The sequence below is a fragment of the Eschrichtius robustus genome, chromosome 19, assembly GCF_028021215.1.
Source record: "Eschrichtius robustus isolate mEscRob2 chromosome 19, mEscRob2.pri, whole genome shotgun sequence".
NCBI classification, from domain to species: domain Eukaryota; kingdom Metazoa; phylum Chordata; class Mammalia; order Artiodactyla; family Eschrichtiidae; genus Eschrichtius; species Eschrichtius robustus.
Genome location: NC_090842.1, coordinates 67,029,934 through 67,056,179, shown reverse-complemented (window position 1 = coordinate 67,056,179; position 26,246 = coordinate 67,029,934). Strand labels below are relative to the sequence as shown.

Below are 26,246 nucleotides of genomic sequence, written 5' to 3'. Positions count from 1 at the left end.
CTGTGAGAAAATTAATGCATGTTGTTTTACACCACTGTGTTTGTGGTAACTTGTTATGCAGCACAGATAACTAATACACTTCTTGTGTTGGTTTGCTCGGGCTGCCATAACAAAGTGCCACAGGCTGGGTGGCTTAAACAACAGAAAGTTATTTTCTCACTATTCTGGAGGCTGGAAGTCCAAGATCAAGGTGTCAGCAGGGTTGGTTTCTCCTGATGCCTCTCTCCTTGGCTTGCAGACGGCCACCTTCTCCCTGTGTCCTCACATGGTCTCCCCTCTGCACCTGTCTGTGTCCAAATTTCCTCTTCTTGTAGGGACACTAGTCATATAGGAGTAGGGCCCACTCTACTGACCTCATTTTAATTTAATTACCTCATCTGTGAATACAGTCACATTCTGAGGTATGGTGGTTAGGACTTCAACACATGAGTTTGGGAAGACACGATTCAGCCCATCGCTCTTCTCAGAGGAAAAGATGTAAAACAAATACGACAGTGTTGGCCCCTCTGAGTTACGGGCTGGGGACACCAGGAACCTGCCACCTGTACATTTTTACAATAAATTTTAAGGGGAACAAAGTCCCTCTTGGACTGGGTGAAGAGAGGCAGCATAGGAGCTGGGTGGAGGCAAGGAGGGACAAGCCTTGTTTGGGCTCCCAGCCTGGCCCTGTCACCTCAGTTTCCCCCTCCCCACACTGGAGAGGGATGTAGGGGCAGGGTCAGCGAGGCCTGCAAAGGAGGTTTGGGGCAGGGCCCTGAGCTCCGGGAACTACCTGTGTCCCAAACCCTCCATGGCTCCCCATCACTCTTGCCCTCATAACCCAACTCCTGCCTAGCCTACAAAGCCCCGCGGGTCTGGCCCCCATCCACTTCTCTGACTTCACCTCCTCCCATCACTCTACCTCTCTCACTCCCTTCAAGCTTGCTCCTGCCTCAGGGCCTTTGCACCTGCTGTGCCCTCTGCCTGGGAAGCTCCTGGTTGCTACCTCTTCCATTAAGGTTGCAAGACAATTATAACCTTCTCAGAGAGGGCCTCTCCAACTGAAGCAGCACCCCTGCCCCGTCCGGCCTCCAACTTACTGTCCAGTCTCAGCATCCTCACAGCACATCCGGAACCATAATTTCTTGTTTACAGACGTCTCCCTCCCAGACTCCTACAGGGACACACGGTGCTTGTCTCGCTCACCACTGCATCCGCAGCTTCTGCACACAGTAGGTGCTCCATAAATGCTTTTTTTAAAAAAATGTATTCATTTGGCTGCGCTGGGCCTTAGTTGCGGCACGCAGGATCTTCCTTGAGCGAGCGGGATCTTTCGTTGCGGCATGTAGGATCTCTTTTTTTTTTTTTTTAGTTGCGGCATGCGGCATCTTTTAGTTGCGGCACGCGGGCTCTAAGTTGCAGCATGCGGGATCTAGTTCCTTGACCAGGGATCTAAGCCTGACCCCCTGCATGGGGAGCTCAGAGTTTTAACCGCTGGACCACCAGGGAAGTCCCCATAAATGTTTGTTGAATGATCACATGCGCCCCACCCACCCCCGATTCCAAGGCCTGGGATAGGAGAAAGGAGCCTGTGAATACCTTCTCATACCTGCAAGTGCAGGTCCTCAACAAACATCAGATGAAGCCAGCCCCCAGCTGTGAGCGACTCTTATCAAGATCGAAAACAGGGGGAGAAGGGCCACACCTTGAGGACACTCCAGGGGGGAGTCCCAGCGCCAGCCTGGGACGTTGGCGCCCCCTGGTGGAACATCTCCAGGCCAGCCCCTGCCGGCTGCCGGCCGGTGGCCCCCGGTGTATTCCAGGTTGGGCTGGCGGTGGGACAGAGCTGGCCAGTAGATGTTGCCCTCGGCTCCTGATGGCTTGGATGTGAGCCCACTCCTGGAGCTGGGTTAGCAAAGGTCATGCCCCAGCCATGCAGGGGTGGCCCCTTGCCTGTCCTGGGGCCTGAGCTCTGACCTCCAATCCTCCAGAGACCTGGGGGTCTACTCCCCTCCTAGCCCCTTTCCAAGGGACCCTGGGCCCTCCCCTCTGGGCCTGAGAGCAACAGGACGGGAAACCTTCCATGCCAACCCACAACACCACCCGTGTGTCCAGGACACACACACACACACACACACACACACACACACAGAGTCTGCCCAGACCAAGACAGAGAGGCAGTCAAAGTCTGAGAGACACTCGAGAGGTGGTGAAAGGGACAGACACGGTGAGAGAAGCCAGAAGCACACGAGTGGTGGGAGGCGTCCTCAGAGACACAGTGAAGAGGAGAGGGCTGCAGACAACCCAGCGAAGGGCAGGAGAGCCAGGGGGCAGAGCAGGAGAGAGCAAGGGGGATGGAGAGACAACACCAGAGCTGGTGAGAGTCCCAGACAGACGGGGAGTCACAGGGGCCGGGGGCGGAGCGCTGGGGGCCCGTCATGTCCCCACACCTGTGTCCACGCTACCCTGTCCTCGGCTGTGGTGAGGCACACGGGTGGCACTTGGCGTCTGGCCCACCCGCCGCTACTGGCCTCACTGACTGCAGCTCACAGTACGCTCCCAAGGGACTGGGCCTCTGGCAACCTCTGCCAGGTGGTCCCCACCCTGAGCCCTGCACCTGGCTGGGCCTCTGCCACTGCCACTGCCCACCGGGATGCCACCGCTGTGCCGACGCTGCCTGTGGCATTGCTGGATGGTGAGCGGGCCTGGGAAGCAAAGGCCTGGCCTCGGGCCTATGCTATCTCAAGTTCAGACCCCAGCCTTGCCACTTACTTGCTGCGCGAGCTTGCAGCATTTCCCCTCTGTGCTACCTTCTTATCCCAGTTTTACCAGTGAGGTAATGGAAGCTGGAATCAGGACACAGGATCTCCCAAGTGGTGGCGCTGAGTTTTGTTTTTTTTTTTTTTTTAATTATTCCCTAACATTACACTATATCACATTTGGTAGCTCTCATTTCAAAAGGACTCCTTGGGACTTCCCTGGTGCCAGTGGCTAAGTCTCTGCGATCCCAATGAAGGGGGCCCGGGTTCGATCCCTGGTCAAGGACCTAGATCCCGCATGCCGCAACTAAGACCTGGTGCAGCCAAATAAATAAACAAATATTATATATATATATAAACAAAAGGACTCCTATGTTGGGAATTCCCTGGTGGTCCAGTGGTTAGGACTCCGTGCTTTCACTGCTGAGGGTGGAGGTTCAATCCCTGGTCAGGGAACTAAGATCCCACAAGCCGCCTGGCCAGGGGTGGGAGAAAGGACTCCTATGTATATTCTCTTCTTGAGCCAGAGTCTTTTATAATTTGCTGCTGATAATTTTATCAAGGTATCATTTGGGGGACAAAAAGGATATTTATAATAGATCTTAGAAATAATATACTTTAGTATTTAACAACTATGAGAGCTTTTAGAAAGTTCTTAGTTTCCCTCCTAAGGGTTTTTTTCCCCATGTGGGTTAAATCCCCCAGCCCAGCTGCCTGTGACTTTGGGTGACTGTGTGCCCGGACCTCAGTTTCTCCTTCGGGAAATAGGGACACTAATGCCTTCCTGTGAGTGCCCAGGGGCAGGGGGCCTCACCGAGGTGCAGCGTGTCAGGCACTGGGGAGCCCCGGGGGAAGCCCTCGCTGTTCTGTGTCTCTCTCCCTGCCTGCGTGCTGGGGGCACCGGGGGCAGCCCCAGGCTCAGCCTCAGTGGCTGCAACCACTGGCCCAGTTAACGTGGCCTTGAGGGGAGCCCGGGAGGAGCCATCACTGGGGCCAAGCCTCTCCCTCTGTGCCCTGCCTCAAAGACGCCGACGTCCTAACCTGCAGAACCTCCAACTGTGTGACTTAACGGCGAAAGGGACTTTGTAGGTGTGGTGGAGTTAAGGATCTTGAGAGGGGGAGATGATCCTGGATTTCGCAGTGAGTCCTTATAAGAGGGAGACAGGAGGGTCGGGGTCAGAAGGAGATGGGTCAACAGAGGCAGAGGACAGAGCGATGCACTTTGAAGACGGAGGAAGGAGCCCCAAGGCAAGGAATTTGGGAGACCTCTAGAAGCCAGGAAAGGCGTGGGAACAGATTCCCTTTAGAGCTTCCATAAGCAACACCTTGACTTTAGCCCGTGGGACCCATCTTGGACTTCTGACCCCCAGAACTGCGAGAGAATCCCTGTGCATGGTTTTTGGGGTTTTTTTAAATAAATTTATTTATTTATTTATTTTTGGCCACACTGGGTCTTTCTTGCCGTGCACAGGCTTTCTCTAGTTGCGGCGAGCAGGGGCTACACTTCGTTGCAGTGCGCGGGCTTCTCACTGTGGTGGCTTCTCGTTGCAGAGCACGGGCTCTAGGCGTGTGGGCTTCAGTAGTTGTGGCTCGTGGGCTCAGTAGTTGTGGCTTGCGGGCTCTAGAGCGCAGGCTCAGTAGTTGTGGCGCATGGGCTTAGTTGCTCAGCAGCATGTGGGATCTTCCTGGACCAGGGCTCGAACCCGTTTCCCCTGCACTGGCAGGTGGATTCTTAACCACTGTGCCACCAGGGAAGCCCCTGTGCATGGTTTTAAGCCACTAGGTTTGCGATAACGTGTTAGGGCATCCGCAGGACGCTCATATACCTCCCGACACAAACCCCCAATGCAGTCTTCTCAGAGCAAACACTGAGACGCCCCCTCCCGCACCAGCCGAGAGCAGGTTCCCCCACTCTGGCCAACACCCTCCCAGAGGCAAGAGGACCCCACTACCAGCCCCAGGAGCCAGCCCCTCCTCCCTGCCACGGCCCAGCCCCCCAGAAACACCAGGGGCCCCCAGTCCCCCAGTGAAATGCCTTGGGGGGAACCACGCCCATGTTTTCTCTTCCCCTCCTGCCACAGCCTGGCTGTCACCCATGTCACCCACCTGAGCAGCGAGGCCCACACCACAGGTGTCCCCCCTCCCCTCTCCCCTGCTCACTCAGAAGCTCGGGTATGACATGAAACGCAGGATTGGGGGTCAACCCTCCCCCCGAAGCCAACCCCTCCTGCAGGCTGGAAGACCTTGGGCACCCGCAAGCTGCTCTCTGAGGCTGTTTCCCTGGGGCGCCGGGCCTGGGGCAGAGGGAGGCAAGGAGGCACAGTCAGGTGGGTCTGGAGGTGGGTGGGTGGATGTGGGATGTCTGCCCACAGCGGGCGGCTCCCGGCATGCCCCCGGGGGGCCACCTCCCCTCCTTCCCAGCCTGCACCCAAGCCTCCCACCGCCCCTCCGCTAGCCTGCAATCATGGCTCCTCCACGCTAATCGCTGCGGTTGACTCGGCTCCTAGCCTCGCTTCCCTAATGAGGGCTTTGTCCCCTTAATTGGCCATCTCCAGGCGCTTTTCTCTGGCCCCCCACCTACACTGCACTGTCCCAGATCGCAGGTCCAACTATGTGCTAACTGGGCCCTTGGGGGGCACACAGAAAGACCCCTCCCCTCCCTGCCCCCTTGCCTTCCTATATCAGACCCTCACCTAGAGGTGCCTCAAACCTCAGGGATGAGGCGAGGGCACAGGACGAAGGCCCTGTTCTAATTGCCCAGGCCCTGCCTCTGCCAGCCCGGGGAGGGCCCTTCCCTGCACAGCCCACCCACCCTCCCAAAGCCCATCTCTCTTCCTGTCCCCCCACCCCCAGCCCTGAACCCCCAGCCCTGGCTGCTCCTTGCCCCTCACAGATTTGGGGGGCTGCTTTATGATCAGCATTGTGGGGAGCTATTCCAGATCACCCTGGCCATGCACCCCGGGGCTCCAGCAGCCCCTGGAATCTCCGAGCCCAGCCCCCGGGAGCTGTGTGCCTTCGTGACTGGGGCAGCCGCCTATGTGCTGCGCACCCTGAACCCCCGGCGGCCCCGGCCCCCCAAAAGGAGGCCCAACCACAGGAGGTTCCTGCACAACCAGATCTGCAGGTGAGGGGGGCGGGGTGGGAGGGGAGCCCTTGGTGTTGGGGAGAACAGACCGAACAGAGAGAAGTGGACCCCGGAGCTGGATGCAATCAACACCAGTATGCATTTACTGAGTGCCGACTGTGCGCCACGCCCCAGAGACCCATCAGTACAAAGCAGACAAAATTCTCTGTCTTCATGGAGCTCGTGTTCCAGTGGGCAGGCAGCTGATAAGGGACAGCCAAAATAAAAAGACGAATGATACGGTATGATGCGACAAAGCGGAGGAGCCTTGAAGACACGGTGCTGAGTGAAAGCAGCCAGATGCAAGAGGCAACCTATTGTATCATTCCATTTCTGTGAAACATCCAGAACGGGCAAATGCACAGAGCCAGAAAGCAGATTAGTGAGTGCCAGGGGCCGGTGGGGGGTGACGGGAAGAGACTGCTAATAGGTACCGGGTTTCCTTCCAGGGTGATGAAAAGTTCTGGAACTAATTAGAGGTGGTGGTTGCACGACATCATGAATGTACTGAATGCCAGTGAATTGCACACTTTAAAATGGTTCATTTTAAGTGATATGAATTTTACCTCGATTTTTACAAACAATATAGTGTGTTAGAAGGTGATAAGTGCTGCGGAGGGCATGCTGGGGGAGGGTTGGTATTTTAGGTAAGGTGTCAGGGAAGGCCTCACTGAGGAGGTGACATTTGAGCAGAGACCTGAGAGAGGTGAGGGAAGGAGCCCTGTGGATGTCTGAGGGAGAGCATCCCAGGAAGGGGACAGCACGTGCAAAGACCCTGAGGCAGGAACATCCCTGGTGTGTTCGAGGGCAAGTAAGAAGGCTGGGGTGGCTGGAACAGAGTGAAAGGGGAAGGGAATTAGGTTCAAAAGAAACAGGGGCCTGATCGTGGAGACCTCATGGGCCTCTGGAGGGACTTGGGCTCTGGGCTGGGATGTGGTACAATCTGAAAGGATCCCTCTGACTGTTGAGCGGAGATCAGATTGTGTAGGAGGCTACAGCAGTGATCCAGGCGAGGGATGATGGTGGCTCAGATGATGGGTGGGGGACTGGGGTGTGGAGATGGGGTCCGACTCTGGGGCTTTTTGAAGGTAGCGCCTTTCTAACCCACACACCACACTTGGCCCCTCTCCCATGGCTCCCCATTGCCCTCAGGACAAAGGCTCTGCCCTATTAGCCCCTGTTCCCCTGCCAGCCCCAGCTCCCCATCTAGCACTTCACCATTCAGCCTCTGGGCCTTTGCATATGCTCTTCCCTTTATGGTACAATGCCTTTCCCTGTCTCCAGGAATGTGGATGGAGACTTCTGTTCCTTCAGGTCTCTGCTCAGCCTGTCCCCCCTCTCACACCCACCCAGCACCATCCCACCTTGCCCTGTGCTCTCCCCTCACCCTCTGACAGTAACCATTTTTTGAGGTTGCTGTGTGCCAGGTACAGTGTACTAAGGCCTTGCCATACACTACGTCACTTAATGCTCCCAACAAACTCACACTGTAGGTTCTGTCTTTCCCCTATATTACAGACAAGGAAGCTCAGAGAGGTCCAATGACTTGTCCAAGGCTACACAGCTAGACAGTTGATACAACCCTAGGCAGTCTGAATCCAGAGCCCAAGCTCTGGACCACTTTATAGTCCTGCCTGGATATAGCATCTCAGGGACTTGATGACGATGGTGATGATGGTGATGAGGATGAGGATGATGGTGATGGTGATGGTGACAGTGATGGCGATGATGATAGTAAGGATGATGACGGTGATGATGATAGTGATGGTGATGGTGATGATAATGAGGATGATGGTGATAGTGGTGATGGTGAGGATGAAGAGGATGATGGTGATGGTGATGGTGATGGTGATGATGATGAGGATGATGGTGATGGTGATGGTGAGGATGACGATGGTCATGATGATAGTGATGGTGATGGTCATGATGATAAGGATGATGGTGATAGTGGTGATGGTGATGATGATGGTGAGGGTGATGGTGATGATGATGGTGATGATGATGGTGATGATGGTGATGGTGATGATGATGGTGAGGATGATGGTGATGGTGAGGATGATGGTGATGGCGATGACTGTCGCTAAAATTTATCTGATACTTAATATGTGCCGAGCACTGTTCTAAGTACTTCAGTTTTAACTCCCAGTACTCACTTACAGTGAGTATGAACTCATTACTCCCTGACAGTAACCCCAGGAGGTAGGTGCTCTTATAATCCTCCTTTTTCAGATGAGGAAACTGAGGCACAGAGAGGTAAAGTGACTTGCCAAAGGACCTGCTTTTCTGTAAGTAGGTGGCTCCTCCCAGCCAGCCCAGGACCTTGCCTCAGGAGGTCGTGGAACCAAATTTGTGTAGATGGGAGCCCGGTCCAGCCTAGCCACTGCGCCCACACTGCAAGCCGCCTTCCACCAGGATGCCCAGCTGTGGCCGCACCCAGAATGCTCACCCCGCACACACACGTACACCACTGAAGAGGAAAACACTCACGTCCCCAAACAGGGTCCAGCCCTGTGTTCCAGAGCTGGCCTCCTAACTCCTCTTCAGCCTCCTCATCAACTGCTCAAGGACCCCTCCCTATCTTCAGCCCTCGCCCCAATCTGGACCCTGTGATAATGCCAGCCTCTGGCCTCCCAGGCTCCCTGTCTGTCCTCCCTGCTCCCCAGGGCCAGCTTCTCTGCTAGAGCATCCCAAACCTCCCCACCCCCATGCCCGGTTCTGCCACATGCTCCCCAGAGACACAGGCTGCCCACCAGTGGCCTTGAGGGCAGCCCAGGTAGCTCTGAAGCACATTCCCCTCAGCACTCAAGCTCAGCCTAGGAAGATCCAGGTCAGAGACAAGCTCTCCTCAGCATCTTCCCACCCACGCCCTCCTCCTCCCTCCAGGTCCGCTCAGGCCCTGCTCGCTCAGGAACCCCCTCCCACCCACGCTATGAAATTTTAACTTTTTGTGAACATTTTTCAAACCCACAGAAAAGTCAAGACAGTTGTCTGAGGCAGCAGTTCTAAAAAGGTGGTCCCCAGACCAGCAGTACCAGCACCTCAGCATCGCTTGGGAACGTGTTAGCAATGCAAATTCTCGGACCCCCCCACAGAAGCTCAGGGGCCCAGCAACTAGCATTCCCACAAGCCCTCCAGGTGTCCTTCCTGTTGTGCACTGAAGTTTAAGAGCCACTGACCTATTGATCCCTCATGTAACATCACTTAGATTTTACTGTCCATAACATCTTAGCCTATTTCCTTCATCTATATGTTTTTAAATAGTTTAAAAGTAAATCACAAATGTCACGACTCTTCAGCCCTAAACACCATTTATCCTTACTTTGTTCAGGTCAGGGGCCATACGTGGCATGTAGTTGTCATGAATCTTAAATCAGTCCCCCGCCCCCACCCTCGCACCCACTCTGTCATTTAACCTGACCTCCCATTACTGAAAACTTTCCCTGGGGCACTCAGAGCATAACTATTCTCCTTGGCATCAAAGACAGTGTCACAGTGGCAGTTCTCACTAAATATGGTAAAATATATATAACACTGGGCTCCCCTGGTGACGCAGTGGTTAAGAATCCGCCTGCCAAGGCGGGGGACACGGGTTCGAGCCCTGGTCCGGGAAGATCCCACGTGCCGCGGAGCAACTAAGCCCGTGCGCCACAACTACTGAGCCTGTGCTCTAGAGCCCGCGAGCCACAACTACTGAGCCCATGCGCCACAACTACTGAAGCCCGTGTGCCTATATCTCGTGCTCTGCAACAAGAGAAGCCACCACAACGAGAAGCATGTGCACCGTAAGGAAGAGTAGCCTCCGCTCACCGCAACTGGAGAAAGCCCGCGTGCAGCAACGAAGACCCAATGCAGCCAAAAATAAATAAATTAAATTAATTAATTAATTAATTAAATATATATATAACATAAAATTCATCATTTTCAACATTTTAAAGTGTACAATTCAGAGGCATTTTGTATATTCATAATGTTTTGCAACCATCACCTCCACCTAGTTCTGGAACATTTTCATCAACCCCAAAGGAGAATTGGTACCCATTAGCATTCCCTCCCCATCCTCCCCTCCCCGCCAGCACCTGGTAACCACCAATCTGCTCTGTGTTTCCAGGGATTTGCCTATTCTGGACATTTCACATAAACAGAGTCATACAATATCAGATACATTTTTAAATAAACCTTTTCCTGGAAGTTTAACATAGTACAAAAAAATGCACACATCATCCGTGTGGAGCTTAATGAGTTTTCCCAAAGGGGCCCCACTAACGTAACCAACACTCAGATCCAGGAACAGGGCATTCCTTGTCCCAGAGACCCTGGTAGTACCTCCTTCCCATGAGCCACACATCCTGATTTCTCTCACTGTCGATTGAGTTAGCCTGTTTCTGAACTTTATTTAAATGGCGTCACGTATCCACTTATCCTAAGTCTCACCGCTTTTGTTCAACATTATGTTTTTGCATTAACCTGCTAGAACTTCCATAATCAAACACTACAGACTGGTGCAACAGAAATGTATTGATACTTTCTCATGATTCTGGAGGCTGAAGTCCGAGATCAAGGTGTTGGCAGGGAGAGGCCTCTCTCCTTGGCTTCACACGTGGTCATCCCTCTGTGTGTCCTAATCTCCTCTCGCTGGATTAGGGACCACACTGATGATGTCACTTTAATGTAATCACCTCTCTAAAGACCCTGTCTCCAAATACAGTCACATTCTGAGGTCCTGGGGGTTAAAACTTCAACATATGAATTTTAGGGGGACACAGTTCAGCCCCTAACAGTTTGTGAGATCCGTCTGCATTGTTACTGAGGGGTTAGGAATACTGGGGGGAGACCCGTGCAATGGCTATTACCGTCATCCAGGTGGGGGAAGCTGGGGACTCCAACCAGGGGTTAGTGGAGATACTGAGAGGGTTGGTGGAGATGCAGCCTCATAACTATTTAGGCAGTAGAATGCACAGGGCATCATGTTATAGTCACATTGCCAGCCCACAGTGCGCCTTTGTGTGAAAACTTTTTCAAAGGCACCCCTTCCTTAAGACATTTTTTACTTCTACATGTTGGAATATAGTCATATTAAGTCTAAATGTCAAAAATGTGCGTAGTGGGCTTCCCTGGTGGCGCAGTGGTTGAGAATCTGCCTGCCGGTGCAGGGGACACGGGTTCGAGCCCTGGTCTGGGAAGACTCCACATGCCGCGGAGCAGCTGGGCCCGTGAGCCACAACTACTGAGCCTGCGCGTCTGGAGCCTGTGCTCCGCGACAAGAGAGGCCGCGATAGTGAGAGGCCCGCGCACCGCGATGAAGAGTGGCCCCCGCTCGCCACAACTAGAGAAAGCCCTCGCACAGAAACGAAGACCCAACACAGCCATAAATAAATAAATTAATTAAAAAAAATAATAATAATTTAAAAAAAATGTGCGTAGTGGTGGGCGAGATGTGCTGTCTTGTGCAGTGCACAAACCCCACAGCTGTTCAGAGCTTCCCTATGAATGGGGTTAAAACGATTACTTTGTCAGACTCATGAAAGTGGACCCGGGGCAGAGACACTAGCACAGAGAAGAAAAATGTGGAGGGAGAGAAGGGACAAATCACTCCTGGGATGGCAGATGGGAGGGGAATCCTTCGTGGTCACCCAGCTAATGCCTGGCTCTCTCTGCAGGCAGTTTGCCAAGATCAAAGCTGCCACCCAGCGCCTGGCCATATCCATCCTGTCCCAGGAGGCACCTCCCCAGAGACCGCCACCCCAAAGGCCACCTCCACCACCTCCAGCCCCCTTCCTGGGGATGGCCTGTGCTGTGGCTCCCACTGAGGCACCCCATGCCGGCCCCAGCCTGAGTCTCGCTGCCCTGGACGCCTCCACCCACGACCTCTCTGAGGACATTGTGGTCCCCCCAGAGTGTCCCTCAGTGCCATCTGACCTGTCCCATTGTGTGCTGGGCCAGGCGGACCTGAGGCAGGACCCACACTTCTACGACCCCCTGCTCCCTACCCTGCATGCCCTGGGGGGGAGAGAAAGAGCTCTCAGCTCCTGAGGGGGGTTGGGTGGGCAGGTGAGAGGTGTCTTGTGCCTGCCATTCTCATAGGATCCCTGAAGGCTGGGGGACCCGCTCCCCATGACACCCAATCACAACCTAGCCCAGGCTCCCAGACAAACCAAACTGCCCCTCCCTCCGTGACAGCTCTTCAGCCACCGCCCCCCCAGGAGCCCCCTGTCCCATCCACTACCCTCCTGGCAGCCTCTGGGAATACGAACCAAGCCCAGACTCCCACCTCTGACCCCGGCCTCATGGGTCTTCTCCCAGGTCCAGTTCCCCCACCACAGCCCCTTTGGGGGGGTTCACACTCTCCCTCCCCCACCTCCTCCCTTCTTTCTTCCCAGCCCCACCTCCTTGGCAACTGTCCCTTCAGCTCCCTCTTACCCTGGTTCACCTCTGCCTAGTGTCTGGTGTCATCTTACTATTCCCAAAGATTTGCTGAGTGCCTACTATGTGCCAGGCCCAGGTTTGGGTGCTGAGGATTCAGCAGTGAATAAAACAGATAACATCTCTGCCCTCGCGGAGTTCACGTGGGAGGGGGGTAAAGTCGGGGGTACTGAAAATAAATGAGTACATCCATACATTTTTTTAAACACGAGATAAATTTCCAATTTCAGATTGGCATTAGTGCTGTGAAGAAAATAGAACAGCGACCTGGTCAGGTGACTACTTGATGTAGGGTGGTCAGGGAGGGCCTTGAATGACAAGGAGGAGCTGGTACTGCGAAAGTCTGGGATTCCAGGCAGAGGAACCAGCTCGTGCAAAGGCCCTGAGGTGGGACGTTGCAGGAACAGTAAAGGAGGCCAGCATGGCTGGAGTGGAGTGAGACGAGGGAGAGTGGTAAGAGGTGAGGTCGAGAGGCTGACAAAGGCACACGATGAATTGGGAGTAGTTTGGATTTTATTCCAAGACTGATGGCAAGTTCACTCTCCTTCTCTTTCAACCCCATTTCCAAGCACAGTCTAAATATTACGAACACCACCGTAGAAGGCAGGTGCTGTGAGATGGGGAAACTGAGGCACAGAGAACGAACGTGCGGGGAGAGGGAGGGACTTCTTGGCTTCCTCGCGCCTTTAACCCTTTCCAGGAAAATGCTTGGGTCTCTTTGCTAAGTTTCTGTCTCTAAACAGAAGGGCAAGGGTTCGAACCCCAAGCCTTCCCCTGCCCTGGGCACAGCACCTCCCTCCCTCCCTCTCGGCCCCCGGGGTCTGAACTTTACAGCGGGGCAGGTAACGACCCACCCACTTCTCCAGCTGGAGTCCGCGTTCTCGGTACCCACCGCGCCGCTCCGCCTTAGGCCCGCCACTCACGCCTGTCACGACTCCCCATTGGTCAGACTGGCTGCTTTCCCGCCCCCTGACGGGCCAATCACGCTCTCAGGAAGCGCAGTCTGGCCCACACGCAGCCCCCCCTCCCCCAGGGAGAAGTAGCGGCGCTTGCGGATTGGCTGGGAGCGGGGGGTGGGGCTGAGCAGAGCTAGACGAGTGCCTATTGGGCGGCTCAGCCCGGGTGGGCGGGACGCGGACGGAGCCGGGGGCGGGCCAAGTGTCCGGGCTTTGGGAAACATCTACGAGGCCTGCGAACCCCGAGGGTGGGCCTGAGCGGCGGAAGTCCGGCTGCGGGAGGTAAGTGGCTCCAGGCCTCACCTGCGGCGGACGGGCCGGGCCCCGTCCCGGCGCCTTCCTGATAAGGCCCCTCTGGCGCTGCGGGGGGACCGACCTCCCCGCCTTGCTGGTGGAGGACAGCCGGGGGAGGATTCCTGCCTGGGCCCTCCAGAATTGGCTAGCCAGGGGCTCGAATTCTCCACGGGCCGCTTCCGCCCTCTCTACCAAGTTTCCGCATCACCCCTGCGTGGTGGCTGGGTTTGGCTCCCATTTCCTCAAGAAGGAAACTGAGGCTCAGACAGAGCTGAAACTTGCCTAAGGTCACACCGCCAGCCAGTCTCGGCTGCAGAACCGGGTTCCCCAGCCCACGTGGGGATCTAAACAGCCCCATTCGCTCCTCAGGTTGCCGCCCACCTCGGGCCGCTCCTCCTCCTCCGGCCTCGGGCTCCCTCCACCCGGAGCTGCGTTCTGAATTTTCATCACTTCCCCAGAGTACCGCCAACTCTGTCTCCAGCCGAGACCCCCTCCCCACATTCACCGCCCCCCCCACACACACATTTTCATCTTCTCCCCCAAATCAGTTCCCCTCTCCAGGTCCCCAGTTAGTCCCTGGAACCTGCCACCCTCGGACCACTGGCAACCTGAGGATCTTCCTTCTTCCCCCTCCGACCACAGCCAGGCCCAGCTGCCCCCTCCCCGCTCTGTCCCCGCTGCCTGAACTGGAGCCCAGGCCTCACCCTTGGCCACCTGGACCCCAGCCCCCACTTTCGCCCTGGCCTCCACCTCCAGTCCAGCCCCACCTCAGCCAGCGAGGCTTCCCTATTTTATTGTATATTTTGAAAACTTTTTATGGAAGTATATCACATATGTAGGAAAACAGAAATCACAGATATACAGCTCAAATAACTTCACAAAGAGAACGCTTTGGTGTGAACAGCATCCAAATCCAGAAGCCGAACGTCCCCCACACCCCAGAAACCCCCCTTGCACCCCCTCCTTCAACACTGCCGCCCAAGGATAACTGTTATCATAACTTTAATGCCACAGGTTGGTTTTGCTGGGTTCTTGCCTTATGTAAATCCTTTACTGTATTGTATTTATTCCTGACTAGACAACCTGTTACACATTGTCCAAAATTCAAAAGGAACAGACTAGTACACAGTGAAAATCAAATGTCCTTCACACTCCGCCCCTCAGAGGCCTGTCCCTGCAGAAAGAGCCTGTTCCTTATGTGCGTTCCAGAGAGAGCAGATACAGATAGGAACAGTACCTACACTTTGTTTTCTTCTTGCATTTTGGCACAAATGGGAGCATTGTTAGACACACTATTATGCTTTTTTTTTTTTCTTCACTGTTAACATCTCTTGGACACTTTTCCACGTTGTTACTTAAAGATCTCCCTTGTGATTCTTCCTGGCTGCAAAGAATTCCATGGTATGGATATACCATAACTTACGTAACCAGTACCCTAACCGTGGATGTTGGATTTATTTCTATTCTTTTGCTCTGGGAAGATGCCCATAATGAATAACCTTGTCCTGTAATGAATAACCTTGTCCTGTAATGAATAACCTTGTCCCGTAATGAATAACTTTGTGTCCTTTCACCGGTATGTCTGCAGGATAAATACTTAGGATAGTTAGGAGTGAGTTCTCTGGGTCACAGGGTTTGTGCATCCGTAATTCTGAGAAATGTGGGCACATGGTTCCCCCTAGGGGTTCTTGCAATCCCCACTCCTACAGCCCAAAGAGAAGCTCCTCCTCGCTCTAGACTCCTGTCACTGTCACAGGCTTCCGGACGGTCCAGCGCCCCCGCCCCCACCTGACCCTGTCCCTCCTGTCCCCTGGAGAGCTGACGCCGAGAATGGGAGTGAGGAGAGCACTCCAGGTGGAGGGAGCTGCCCGGGCAGAGGCCCTGAAGTGGGACTTGGCCACCGAGGCGGGCAGGTCCCGGTCCAGTGCCTTGTGGGAGGAGGGTACGTTGTAGTCCTGAGGACAGAGAGAAGCCATGGGGCCTTGGGGAGAGCTGAGAAATAGGGTCAGCCCTGTGTTTTCAAAAAGGTTGTTTTCTTTCCCTCTCTCTTCACTTCCGCAGGGAGAGCGCTGCCAAGATGGATTAGGTTCCCTAGAGATCCTAGCACTGGCCACAGTTGTAATTATGCAATTAATTAATTCAGTGCGGTTTTGTTTTTGAGGGAGTTTCCATTCCATTTGTTTTTTGAGACAAAATTCACACAGCATAAAATTCACCATTTTAGCCATCCACTAGTTTTTAAACTTTAGATATGTCACACATAGAAAACATTTTCAATGGTAGATGTGTTCAGTTTAAAGAATAATCATAGACACCTGCGGGGACTCACCAGCCAGCACTGAACCTTCCCCCCGAGTGAGTGTCAGCCGGCTTGCCCTCCACTGGGTCCACTGGGTCCACAGGGTCTCCGTTTCCTAAATAAATTAACAAACAAGTGAGTAACATGCAGAGAGGGAGGGAGCTGCAGACAAAAGCCAGGACTCCCATTTGTGCAGCAACTCAGGCACCCAGGGACACAAGCCTCTGGCTGGGACATGTGAGGCTTGGGGTGTCCAGGGCCCAGATGCTCACCCTGACAGGGGCGGGGAGGGGCAGTCACCCCTCTAGTCCCCACAGCACCTTGGCCTTCATGGCCTCCCAGGGGCTTCAGTGTCCTCCCCTTTAAAAGGGCTGCTGGCCAGGTGGCTCTACCAGTCCCCCCCCCCTTAATTTTTATATTTCTCTCTTTTTTTTTTGGCCACACCTCGCAGCATGTGGGATCTTAGTTCCCCAACCAGGCATTGAACCCGTGCCCCCTGCAGTGGAAGCACAGATTCTTAACCACTGGACCGCCAGGGAAGTCCCTTTCTTTCTTTTTCTTAAAATTGTGGTACAATACACATAACCTAAGCTTTACCATCTCGACCATTTCAAAGTGTACAATTAAGAGGCATTTAGTATGCTCATGATACTGGGCAACCGTCACTACTGTCTAGTTCCAGAACATTGCCATCTCCCCACACGGAAACTCTGTAGCCCTTTCAGCCACTCCTCGCACCCCGCACCCCACCCCACCCCACCCCCGCCGCCCTGCGGTGGAAGCGCATCAACCTGCTCCGTCTCTATGGATGCGGCCGTTTTGGGTTTGGGGCATTCCACGTAAATGGACTCCTGCGTGTGGTCTTTTGTGACTGGCCTCTCTCGCTGAGCATCGCGGTGAGGGGCCTCCACGCTGGGGCCTGTGTCGTTGCTTCGTTCCTTTCTGTGGCTGGATAATATTCCACTCCACAGGTACCCCAGCCTTTCTTTCTAAGACCTGGAGGGGGGCTCAGCTGGTGAGTTTTCCACACGGGTGAACTACATTTCAGAGGAGGCAGTCAGACTTGAGGGACCCCAGGCCAGGAAGGAGGGAGGTGGCGCAGCTGGGAGAATGCAGCTCTTTTTGCCTCGGGGCTCAAGTCCTGCTCCCTCTGCTACGGGGCAGCGGGCCCTCAGTCAGGACACGTCACTGCTTAGACCTCAGTTTCCCCCCGGGGGTGGGGGGAGGATCACAGTTGGAGCCTGGGGTGTAAGCGTGTGGACCCTGGACATGCAGAGGAGCCCTCTCCCTGCCTGACCCCACTCGCTCAGCCCCCCTGCCCACCCCAGGGCATGGCAGCTGCGAGGCCCGGCCTGGGACGCCCTCTCCCTGCCTGACCCCACTCCCTCAGCCCCCCTGCCCACCCCAGGGCATGGCAGCTGCGAGGCCCGGCCTGGGACGCCCTCTCCCTGCCTGACCCCACTCCCTCAGCCCCCCTGCCCACCCCAGGACATGGCAGCTGCGAGGCCCGGCCTGGGACGCATCATCCCTGGATCATCCATCCTCTTCCTGTGCGACATGCAGGAGAAGTTCCGCCATGTCTTGTTCTTCCCCCAGATCGTCTCTGTGGCCGCCCGCATGCTCAAGGTACAGCCCCTCCTCCCTCAGGCCCCCCAGTCCAGGGCCTCGGCCCCTCCTCCCTCAGACCTAGGAGTTGGGCCCCCAGCCCCTTCCTTGGGCTCAGACCTTTGCTCCTCACCCCAACCCAGGTGGCCCGGCTCCTGGATGTGCCCGTTGTGCTGACTGAGCAGTACCCACAAGGCCTGGGCCCCACAGTGCCCGAGCTGGGGGCTGAGGGTCTGCAGCCACGGGCCAAGACCTGCTTCAGCATGGTGCCCGTGGTGCAGCAGGAGCTGGACGCGCGGCCCTGGCTGCGCTCTGTGCTCCTCTGTGGCTTGGAGGCACAAGCCTGCATCTTGGTGAGACCCCAGCTGAACCTTGGGGACCTGCATTCACACCTGGGACCTCCCCAACCTAAAAAGGGTGTCTTTCCTGACCAGAACTCTCTATCCTCCCCTTCCTGACCCATGAGTCCCCTCCTGACCTGGGACTTTCACCTTCACTAAGGACCCCTCTCTTTACCTGGGGCTCCCATCCTGCCTAGGATCCCGTTGTAATCTGGGGACCTCCTGCCCTGATCCGAGCCTCCCTCATCCCCATCCTGGTTCCCCAATCACTGTTCTTGTCCGGGGGTAGCCCTGACCTCTTTCTGCCCCTAGCACACAGCCCTGGACCTCCTGGACCAAGGGCTGCAGGTCCACGTGGTGGTGGATGCCTGCTCCTCCCGCAGGTGAGAGGGTCCCCTCAGGGGTGGGGTGCATGTGGGATGGGTTTGGGGCACCCAGGAAGAACCAGGGGGTGGGATCCCTGCCGAGTTTGCCAGGTGTCTGGGTGTGCAGACCAAGGCGCTGACACCGCATACACACACCGCCCCCCCCCCCCGCCCCCCGCAGCCAGGTGGACCGGCTGGTGGCGCTGTCCCGGATGCACCAGAGCGGCGCCTTCCTCTCCACCAGCGAAGGGCTCATTCTGCAGCTCGTGCGTGATGCCGCCCACCCCCAGTTCAAGGAGGTACTGACCCCCACGCCCCACACTCTGACCTCCCCCATCTCCCATGCAAACGGCAAATATCTTTTCAGCACCCACCACATAGTCACAGAATACATCTGGGAACACAGAAGGCTGCCGTCGCCAGGGGCGCTAAGTTCTAGTGGGGGGAGACTGTGGGTCAACACCATAAATCAATGAAAGGAGAAGCTGTCTGGCCACGAGGACTGTAGAGAGAGATAAAGCAGGGGAGGGGGCCAGGTGTGCAGAGGAGGGGCTGCCTAAGGTGGTCCAGAGGCCTCCCGGAAGAAGGTGATTCTAGAGTGAGGTAGAGATGGGAGGGAGCCAGGCAGACGGGAGAGAACAGTCCAGCAGGGGCCCTGTAGACGGGAGCCCCTTGACCCTTTCCCGCCACCCCCTCCTCCAGTCTGTGGCTCTCAGGTCCAGCCTCCACACCCACCACCCGAGTGGCCTTCCTAGTACCCAGGTCTGACCAGGTAGTCCCCACTGCTTCACACCCTTGGCCCTTAGGATAACGGGACATGCCCAAACTTGAGATTCCCAGCCCTCTGAGATCTGCCCCTTCCCCTCCTCTTAGTTCAGTTCTGTTGAGCATTTATTGAGCACCTACTATGTGCCAGCCACTGTGGCAGGTCCAGGGGCAATAGCAAAAGACAGTCTGTGTTCAATTTCGCATTGTGGCCTGGAGCTGGGGAGGGAACATGTGGAATGTGTGAGAAATAAGATGGGGGCTGGCAGCTGGGAGGCCCCTCCTGGGGGGTGGCCTTAAAGTGGAGACCTGAAAGTGCAGGAGCAGCCAGTCATCCAAAAAGTGGTCCTGGCAGAGGGGACAGCTAGGGCAAAAGCCTGGACGTGGGACTGAACTTGACTTATTCAGGGAACGGTAGCAGGGCATGGTGAGTGCAGGGTGAGTGTGGGAGGAGGGGAGGCAGGGAGGAGTCAGAGCCGAGACTTCCCAAAGATTTTGGTGGGGGTGGGGAGGGGCAGCCATGGGGGTTTGCACAGGGGGGGCTGGACACTGTCAGATCTGTATGTGGTGCCAGGTGGCTAATGGATATGTGGTAGGAAGAGGGGAAACCAGGGTGGAGGCAGCGGTGGGGATACAGGCTTTGCTTATTTTCATTTTTTAATCTCTGCAGGTTAGCATGACAGGGATTGCTGATGGGTGCAAGGTGTGAAAAGGCAGCACAGAGAGGGGATCCGGCTTGAGCGCAGTTGCTCAAGCTCTCTACTGATGGGGGTGGAGGTGGCGGCAGTGAGGTTGAGAGGTCAAGTGACCACCAACATCTAAGAGGCAGCTGGATAAGTGAGTCCAGAGTTGAGGGGCAAGGCGAAGACTGGATTTGAGAGTTGAGGGATAGGAGAGGTGAGAGTACTTAAGAAGAAGCATGTGCAGACAAGAAGCCCCAGGACAGAGTCGGTCACCCTTAGTGGTCCAAGTCAGCAAGGTGGACCAAGATGGCAGATGACCAGGTGCTAACCCTGGTGGCTATGGTGAAAGGGAGACCCCAAGAAAAGTTTTGAAAGAGGCAGTGGTTGGTTTGGCCAATTGCTACTAAGGGGGCAAGGGAGATGAAAATGGAGAAGTATCCCTTGGATCTGTCATGGGGATGAGAACCCTTGACGCTTCCTGACTCCCTACCCCTACCCTACAGATCCAGAAGATCATCAAGGAGCCTGCCCCAGACAGCGGGCTGCTGGGCCTCTTCCATGGCCAGAACCCCCTCTTCCGCTGAACTCCCTACCCTGCCTTGAGGGGAGACCACCTTCTTGTCCCTGGGACCTTGGTAGAAGCGCTTTCCCCCCCATTCTTGGATCCCAAGAGTGGTGCAGTCCACCGGGGGTACCGCCCCCTCAGGAGGGGATGTGGGTGCCGCTTTTCCATTGGGCGGCAGCTCCCGGAAATGCAAATGAGACTCCTGGAAGCTGGGCGGGGGTTGGCTGAGCCGAGCTGGAGGTGGGGCTCGGCCCCCGGGCCACTTCAAGGGGCGGCGAGGGAAGGGGGAGGGAGTGTCACAGGCTGTGTGGGACCCGGTCTCAGAGAATAAACATTGATGTGACTGTGGACTGAACCATTCTTGGGTTTGGGGGGTATCCCGGGGGCGACTGGGGCCTGCGGGCGGTGGGGGAAGAGGGGTCCCCAGCAGGTGGGGAGGGGGAGGTGCCTCTTCTCAACTCCAAGCCGGCGCGAGGCAAAGGCGAGGGCTGGCCACTGTCACATCTGCACCGAAGCCGGCGCGCATCTGCACGGAAAAGAACTGCCGGCCCGGGGTCGCCCAACTCGCTGCCGGTCGCCCCCCCTATCAGCGCGCGCACACGCCCAGCCGGGTTGGCTCGCAGACACGCGCTGGCTCTGCCTCCCCTGGCCGGCCCCCCACGTCGCCACCACCCCCGACTCCCCCAGGGTCCCGCATCCGGAAAGTGAGGTGAGCGTGACCGCACCCCGGTGCGGAGGGGGAAACTGAGGCACGAGGGACTTGGGGACGGGGAGGAAGGAAGAGACAGGCATGCGGATGAATGGATGAATGGATGGGAAGGACAGACAGCTTCATCTGAGTGGTCCCTGCTCCCCTAAGACGCAGGAGCCCGGGGATCCACATAGGGGCTCCCAGAATTCTGCAGCCCCCTTGGAAATCTGGGAGTTGGGACTCTACGGACCCCCCAGTCAGGGCCCCTCAGCCCCTTCAGAGTCTTAGTCCTCCCCCCGCCCCCACCGCATCCTTGGGTGCCCAAGAAGGCAATCTGAGTCCCCCAGGGACCCAGGCATCAGAGCTCTCAGCCAGACCGCCCCCCATTGGGGAAGCAGAGCCCCCCCCCCGCCCCTGGATCCCAGACCCCTCCCAGAAGGCCCGGTCACCGGACCCCGCGGTCAGAGCGCCCAGCACCCCCTCTCTCCGCAGGGATCTAGGAGTCCCTGCCTCCCCCCTCCTCCAGGAGCCCCTGGGACCGGGCGCCGGCGCCCCCGGCCCCCGCCTTTCGGATCCAGGTGTCCCCCCCTCCTCACCCCCCCAGCCTGAAGCTTCGCGTCTCGGAGGCCGCGCTCGCGTCGCCATGGCAACAGGAGTCTATTTTGCGCTGGGAACACACAGCTCCCGCCGCAGCGCCCCCCCACCCCGCCCCTCCAACCTGAGCCTGAGCGAGAGTGGGGGACCCGGGGAGCGAGATTGGTGGTCCGCGGTCGGGGGGAGACACAGAGAGACACTCAGAGGGACAGAGATCTGTAGACAGCAAACCTAGGAAAAAGACACACAGAGACGGAGACACGGAGTCAAAGAGGTAGCGAGAGATGGGGATGTGGAAACGGGGAAGTGACAGGATGTAGAGAGACAGAGACTGACGGGGCAGAGGGAAGGAGAAAATGTTGGCACACAGAGGAGACTTGGGACAGAGACTGAAAGATGCATAGATGCGATGAGATACGTAGAGAGAGACAGGCTCAGAGAGGCCGCGACTCAGGGCACCTCCCGATAGAGATGAGAGACCCGCCGGCAGGCTGAGGGAGAGGAGGTGGGAGGCGACGTCCCGGGAGGAGGTAAGGACACGGAGGCGCAGAGACTCCCAGAGACAGAGACATAAGAGACAGGAAGGCCTAGGGACCTGGGCGGGCCGCTGGGAGTGCGTGGGGAGGGTCCGCATCTCTCCCTCAATCCCACCTCCCACCTCCCGGGTGGCGAGCCGGGGGCGGCGCTGGATCTCTCCACCCTGCCTCCCCCGCCCGGAACTGGGATCCCCGCCCCCGCACCCAGACCCCTCCCCTTCTCCCTCCGCTTTTCCCCCTCAGGCCGGGTCCGCCTCCTCTGGAACCCAGATGCCGCCTTCTTCCACATGCCTAACCCAAACCCACCCTCAACCCCAGATATTCCTAGGAGGCCGTCCCTTTGCACTCGGACACCGCCCACCCTCAGCCCCGACCCCGCTGCCACCTGCGGACCCCTCTCCAGCACCCAGTTGCTTGAGGTCAGGGCTTCTGGCTTTTTCTGGGTCTCCTCCCCTCTGCGGGTCTCTATCCTCTTCTGGTTCTCTCTTTCGAGCTCGCTCTCTCTCTCTCCTTCAATCTCTGATCCCCAGTCCTCTGGGTCTTTGCCCCACCCCCACCCCATCACTGCTCGCCCTCTTGGGTCTCTGCCCTCCCAGGGCTCTGTCCTCTTTTCTTTGGGTATCTGTACTCCCTTCTCTTCATCTCTGTTCCCCTCTCTCTGGGCCTCTGTCCCCCTTTTTCTCCGGGTCTCTGTCCCTCTCTCTCTGGGTCTCTGTCTCCCTCTCCCTGGGTCTTTATCCTTCTCTCTGGGCCTCTACCCCCACCCCAAGGGCTCTCTCCCCCTGCGCCCCCGCGCCCTGTTCTAGCTCTCCTTCTCTGCTGCCAGGCCTCTCAGAAGGCGGTCCTTGCCCCCAGAGCCCAGCAGGCAGGGTCAGGAGAGGGCTGGGGTGGGGCGGACTGAGGCACAGCGCTTGCAGGGGAGCAGGTGGAGGAGGGGCTTCTCCATGAGCCCAGGGACCGAGTGGGGCCTGCTCTGGGACCCCTCTTCACACTGGCTCTCCTGATCTCTGTCCTCGCATCTCTGTCTCTCAGGTCCTGGGCTGGCGTGCTGGGTTCTGGCTCCGAGCTGCTAGGTGTGTGTGGTGTGGGGAGGGAGATCGGGGTTTGGGGGGCATTCCTCTCCAGCTGTGGAGGAGGAGTGTGCCTTCCGGTGTGTGTGGGGGGCTGTCTGGGTGTGTCTGGTGGAGGGCCACATGCCTGCTTCCAGACTCTCCACCACTGGGTTCGCACTGGTTTGTGTGTGCCTACGAGGTTGCGTGACTGTGGGCTGTGATGTGTGCCACTGCATGCCCACGTGCAGCTGGCTGGGGCAGGTCCCTGGCCATGTTCTGGAGCTGTGTGTGGTCCCAGTGTGTCAAGGTGTCTGAGATTGTGTCTGACTCTTGTGTGCTGTGGGTGGGAATGCCCAGAAATGCATGGTTGTGTGTCCACATGGAGCTGTATTGTGTGTGTTTTGGGAGGAGGGAGGCTCAGGTGTGCCGCCAGGATGACATTGGGTGTCCTTGCGTGTTGTGTCTGGGACACTGTGTGGGTGTCCTCTGCTCTGTGTCATTGTGCGTATGTAAGCTCTGTTGTGTGTCTGTGTACAGTTTTGTGTGAGGTAGAGGAAGAACTGGTCCCCTGTATCCTTGTGTCTGGACCAGCTGCTGTGTTTGCAGTGTGTCTCCTCCCCACCTGGAGGTGCTGCCCTGCATCAAGAGGTGTGAGGCAGGGACAGGAGGCTACGGGACCCCCATTGGTAGAGGGGCCGTGTGTGTGTGTTGCTGGGTCTGAGGGGATGTATGCCACTGCTCCTCCTGCCCCACTCCCCAGAGTTGTCAACGGCCAAGAGTTTCGTTTCCCTGGGTATGTGCATGTGTGTGAAGTTGGAAGGGACAATGGGACTCTGTTAGCAGAGGGAGAAATTCTGTCCATGGAGCCCAGCCAGAGGCTTGGCACAGCACAGGGACTGAGAGGGCAAACTGCTACCCCTGCGGGGCAGATGAGACAAAGGTGCCCCCAGCCCAATGCAGCTCCCTAGCATCTATGATTTAGCAGACAGATGGCACCCTTGCATGTGTTTGAAAAGGTGCCCCTTCCCACAGATGGATGCAGCCCCACCAGCTGCATTCTTAGGAAGGAGAGCCCGGCTGGACTCCAGCCTCTCAGCCAGACCCTCTTGTGCAGTACACAACCTGCCCAACCATACGTGGCAGCCCTCGTATGAATGAAGGAATCCACATCGCCACACACGTGTCACTCTCAGAAGGGGTGTGTTTGTGTGCATGACAACCCGTGTTTCTCTGTGTGGGATAAGGCATCCATGTTCTGTGGGTGGTGGTGCCCTGAGTTCAAAGCCTAGCACCATTGCTTGGGCACTGCGACATCATCTGACCTTTGTTGGTTGGTTTTTGTTTCTTAACTGTGGTAAAATACACGTAACATAAAATTTACCATTTTAACCATTTTAAGTGTACAGTTCAATGGCATTTAATATATTCACAATGTTGTGCGACTACCACCACTATTTAGTTCCAGAATATTTTCTTCACCCTGAAAGGAAGCCCTGCCCCCATTAAGCAGTCGCTCCCCATTCCCTCCTGCCCCCAGCTCCAGGCAACCACTTATCGGCTTTTGTCTACATGGATTTGAGAATTGCAGACATTTCATATAAATGGAATCATACAGTATGTGACTTTTTGTGTCTGGCTTTTCTCTCTTAATGTTTTTGAGGTTCTTCATGATGTAGAGTGTATTGGTGTTTCATCCCTTTTTATGGCTGCATAGTATTCCATTGAATGGATAGACCACACTTTGTTTACCCATTCATCAACCGATGGACATTTGGGTGGCCTCCAGTCTGGGGCTGTTGTAAATCATGCTGCTAAGGACATTCGTGTTTTTGTGCTAACATGTTTTTCAATTCTTTGGGGCATATGCCTAGGAGTGGAACTGCTGGGTCATGTGGCAACCCTATGTTTAACTTTTAAGGAACTGCCAAACTGGTTTCCAGAGTGTGGGCCAAGGCACTTCTAAGATGCCCGTTAAACACCCAAGTGGAGGCATCCAGCAGGCAGTCTGGCGGCGAGTTCAGGGGCAGGGCCGGAGCAGAGCTCAAAGGGAACGTTGAGGCCCCGAGTGCAGCCTCCCATAGCCCTCTCCCCATCCCAGGCCCCAGCAGTTTTTGATAATGGTGTGGTCCCTAGATACACGTGCACTCAATGGGAAGGAACAAAGGATAAAAATAATACCGAACGACTAGGCCCACCCACCCACCCTCTCTCCCACCTCCTTGCACTGCTTTTATTTCTTCATGGCCTTCATAATTTCTTAGTGTTTCTTCATAACAGTTTTCAACGTGCATCCCATTAATTTGTGTCTGTGTACTGGCTCTCCCCCCTCACCAGAAGGCAAACCCCATAAAGACAGAGGAGGAACCCTGTGGTTCATCTACTGCCGCATCCCCAGCCTCAGTAAACACTGCTGAAGGACCCCTCCTGCCAGCCTGTTGCCGTACAAAACATCTGGGCCGACCTGCCCATCTGGCCCCTCCCATCCTGTTCACCCTCCTATAAGTACAGCACCTGCGCTAGGCCAGGCACTGCCCTAAACTCTCTACACACATGAAATCGGTTCGTCTTTCCAACCACCCAGTGATAGCCATCCTCACCCCTGGTTTACAGATGGGGAAACCGAGGCACATGGGGACTTAGGTGTATCCAGTATCAGGCACCTGGCACATGGTGGAGCTGGGGGATGAACCACTACTACCCTGACTCTCCAGCTGTGCAAGGAGACACGTCAGACCTGAAACTGTGAGCGTGGGTGTGTGTGTGTGCGTGAGAGAGAGAGAGACCACAGAGAGAGACAGAGACAGAGAGAGAGACTGAGGCTCAAGATCCCTTGATTATCAGACGTAAATACAGGAGAGAAACAAGCACTGGGGGAACTGAGGGCCACGTGGGTCTAAGGCAGCAGTTCTAACTGGGGGCAAACGCGCCCCCCGGGGGGATATTTGGCAATGCCTGGAGGCATCTTATGTTATCACGATGTGGGGGAATGTGAATGCTCCTGGCATCCAGCAGATGCTGCTGAACACCCTACAATGCACAGGACGGGCCCCCACAAGCAAGTACATTCTGTGCCCAGATGGCAGTAGCGCCCAGGGTGAGAAACCCTGCACTCCCTCTTTCCACCTCCTGGTCTATAAACTCAGGTTCTCAACTCCGATCTCTCTTTCTCCTTCTCTCCTCCCCATCTGCTCTTCTTTCTCTCTCCTTCCCCATCTCCC

The 26,246-nt window shown here is 56.1% G+C and overlaps 3 protein-coding genes across 9 annotated transcripts in view; 2 read left to right on the top strand and 1 right to left on the bottom strand.

Moving 5' to 3' along the window:
• ZNF628 (zinc finger protein 628) overlaps window positions 1-26,246 on the bottom strand; it is a 57,818-nt gene that overhangs the window by 11,639 nt on the left and 19,933 nt on the right. The window contains exon 2 of the mRNA XM_068527869.1: window positions 15,862-15,946. Within this exon, the coding sequence (XP_068383970.1) occupies window positions 15,862-15,946 (85 nt within the window). The remainder of the gene's footprint in view (window positions 1-15,861; window positions 15,947-26,246) is intronic.
• C19H19orf85 (chromosome 19 C19orf85 homolog) lies at window positions 5,690-11,892 on the top strand. The gene is made up of 2 exons (XM_068528796.1): window positions 5,690-5,862; window positions 11,520-11,892. Exons 1-2 carry the CDS (start codon window positions 5,690-5,692, stop codon window positions 11,890-11,892), a joined length of 546 nt encoding a protein of 181 aa, XP_068384897.1.
• ISOC2 (isochorismatase domain containing 2) lies at window positions 13,436-20,503 on the top strand. 7 transcript variants are annotated; one of them, XM_068528030.1, is made up of 8 exons: window positions 13,436-13,520; window positions 16,283-16,368; window positions 16,804-16,846; window positions 17,320-17,457; window positions 17,580-17,789; window positions 18,090-18,160; window positions 18,324-18,441; window positions 20,094-20,503. In XM_068528030.1, the coding sequence occupies exons 4-8, from the start codon at window positions 17,323-17,325 to the stop codon at window positions 20,172-20,174; spliced, it is 615 nt and encodes a 204-aa protein (XP_068384131.1). In that variant the 5' UTR covers window positions 13,436-13,520; window positions 16,283-16,368; window positions 16,804-16,846; window positions 17,320-17,322; the 3' UTR covers window positions 20,175-20,503. The 7 variants fall into 7 exon arrangements, with proteins under 7 accessions (XP_068384131.1, XP_068384129.1, XP_068384127.1 ...); XM_068528028.1 differs by having other exon boundaries at window positions 16,283-16,846; window positions 17,302-17,457; XM_068528031.1 differs by lacking the exon at window positions 16,283-16,368 and having other exon boundaries at window positions 13,449-13,520; window positions 16,803-16,846; window positions 17,302-17,457.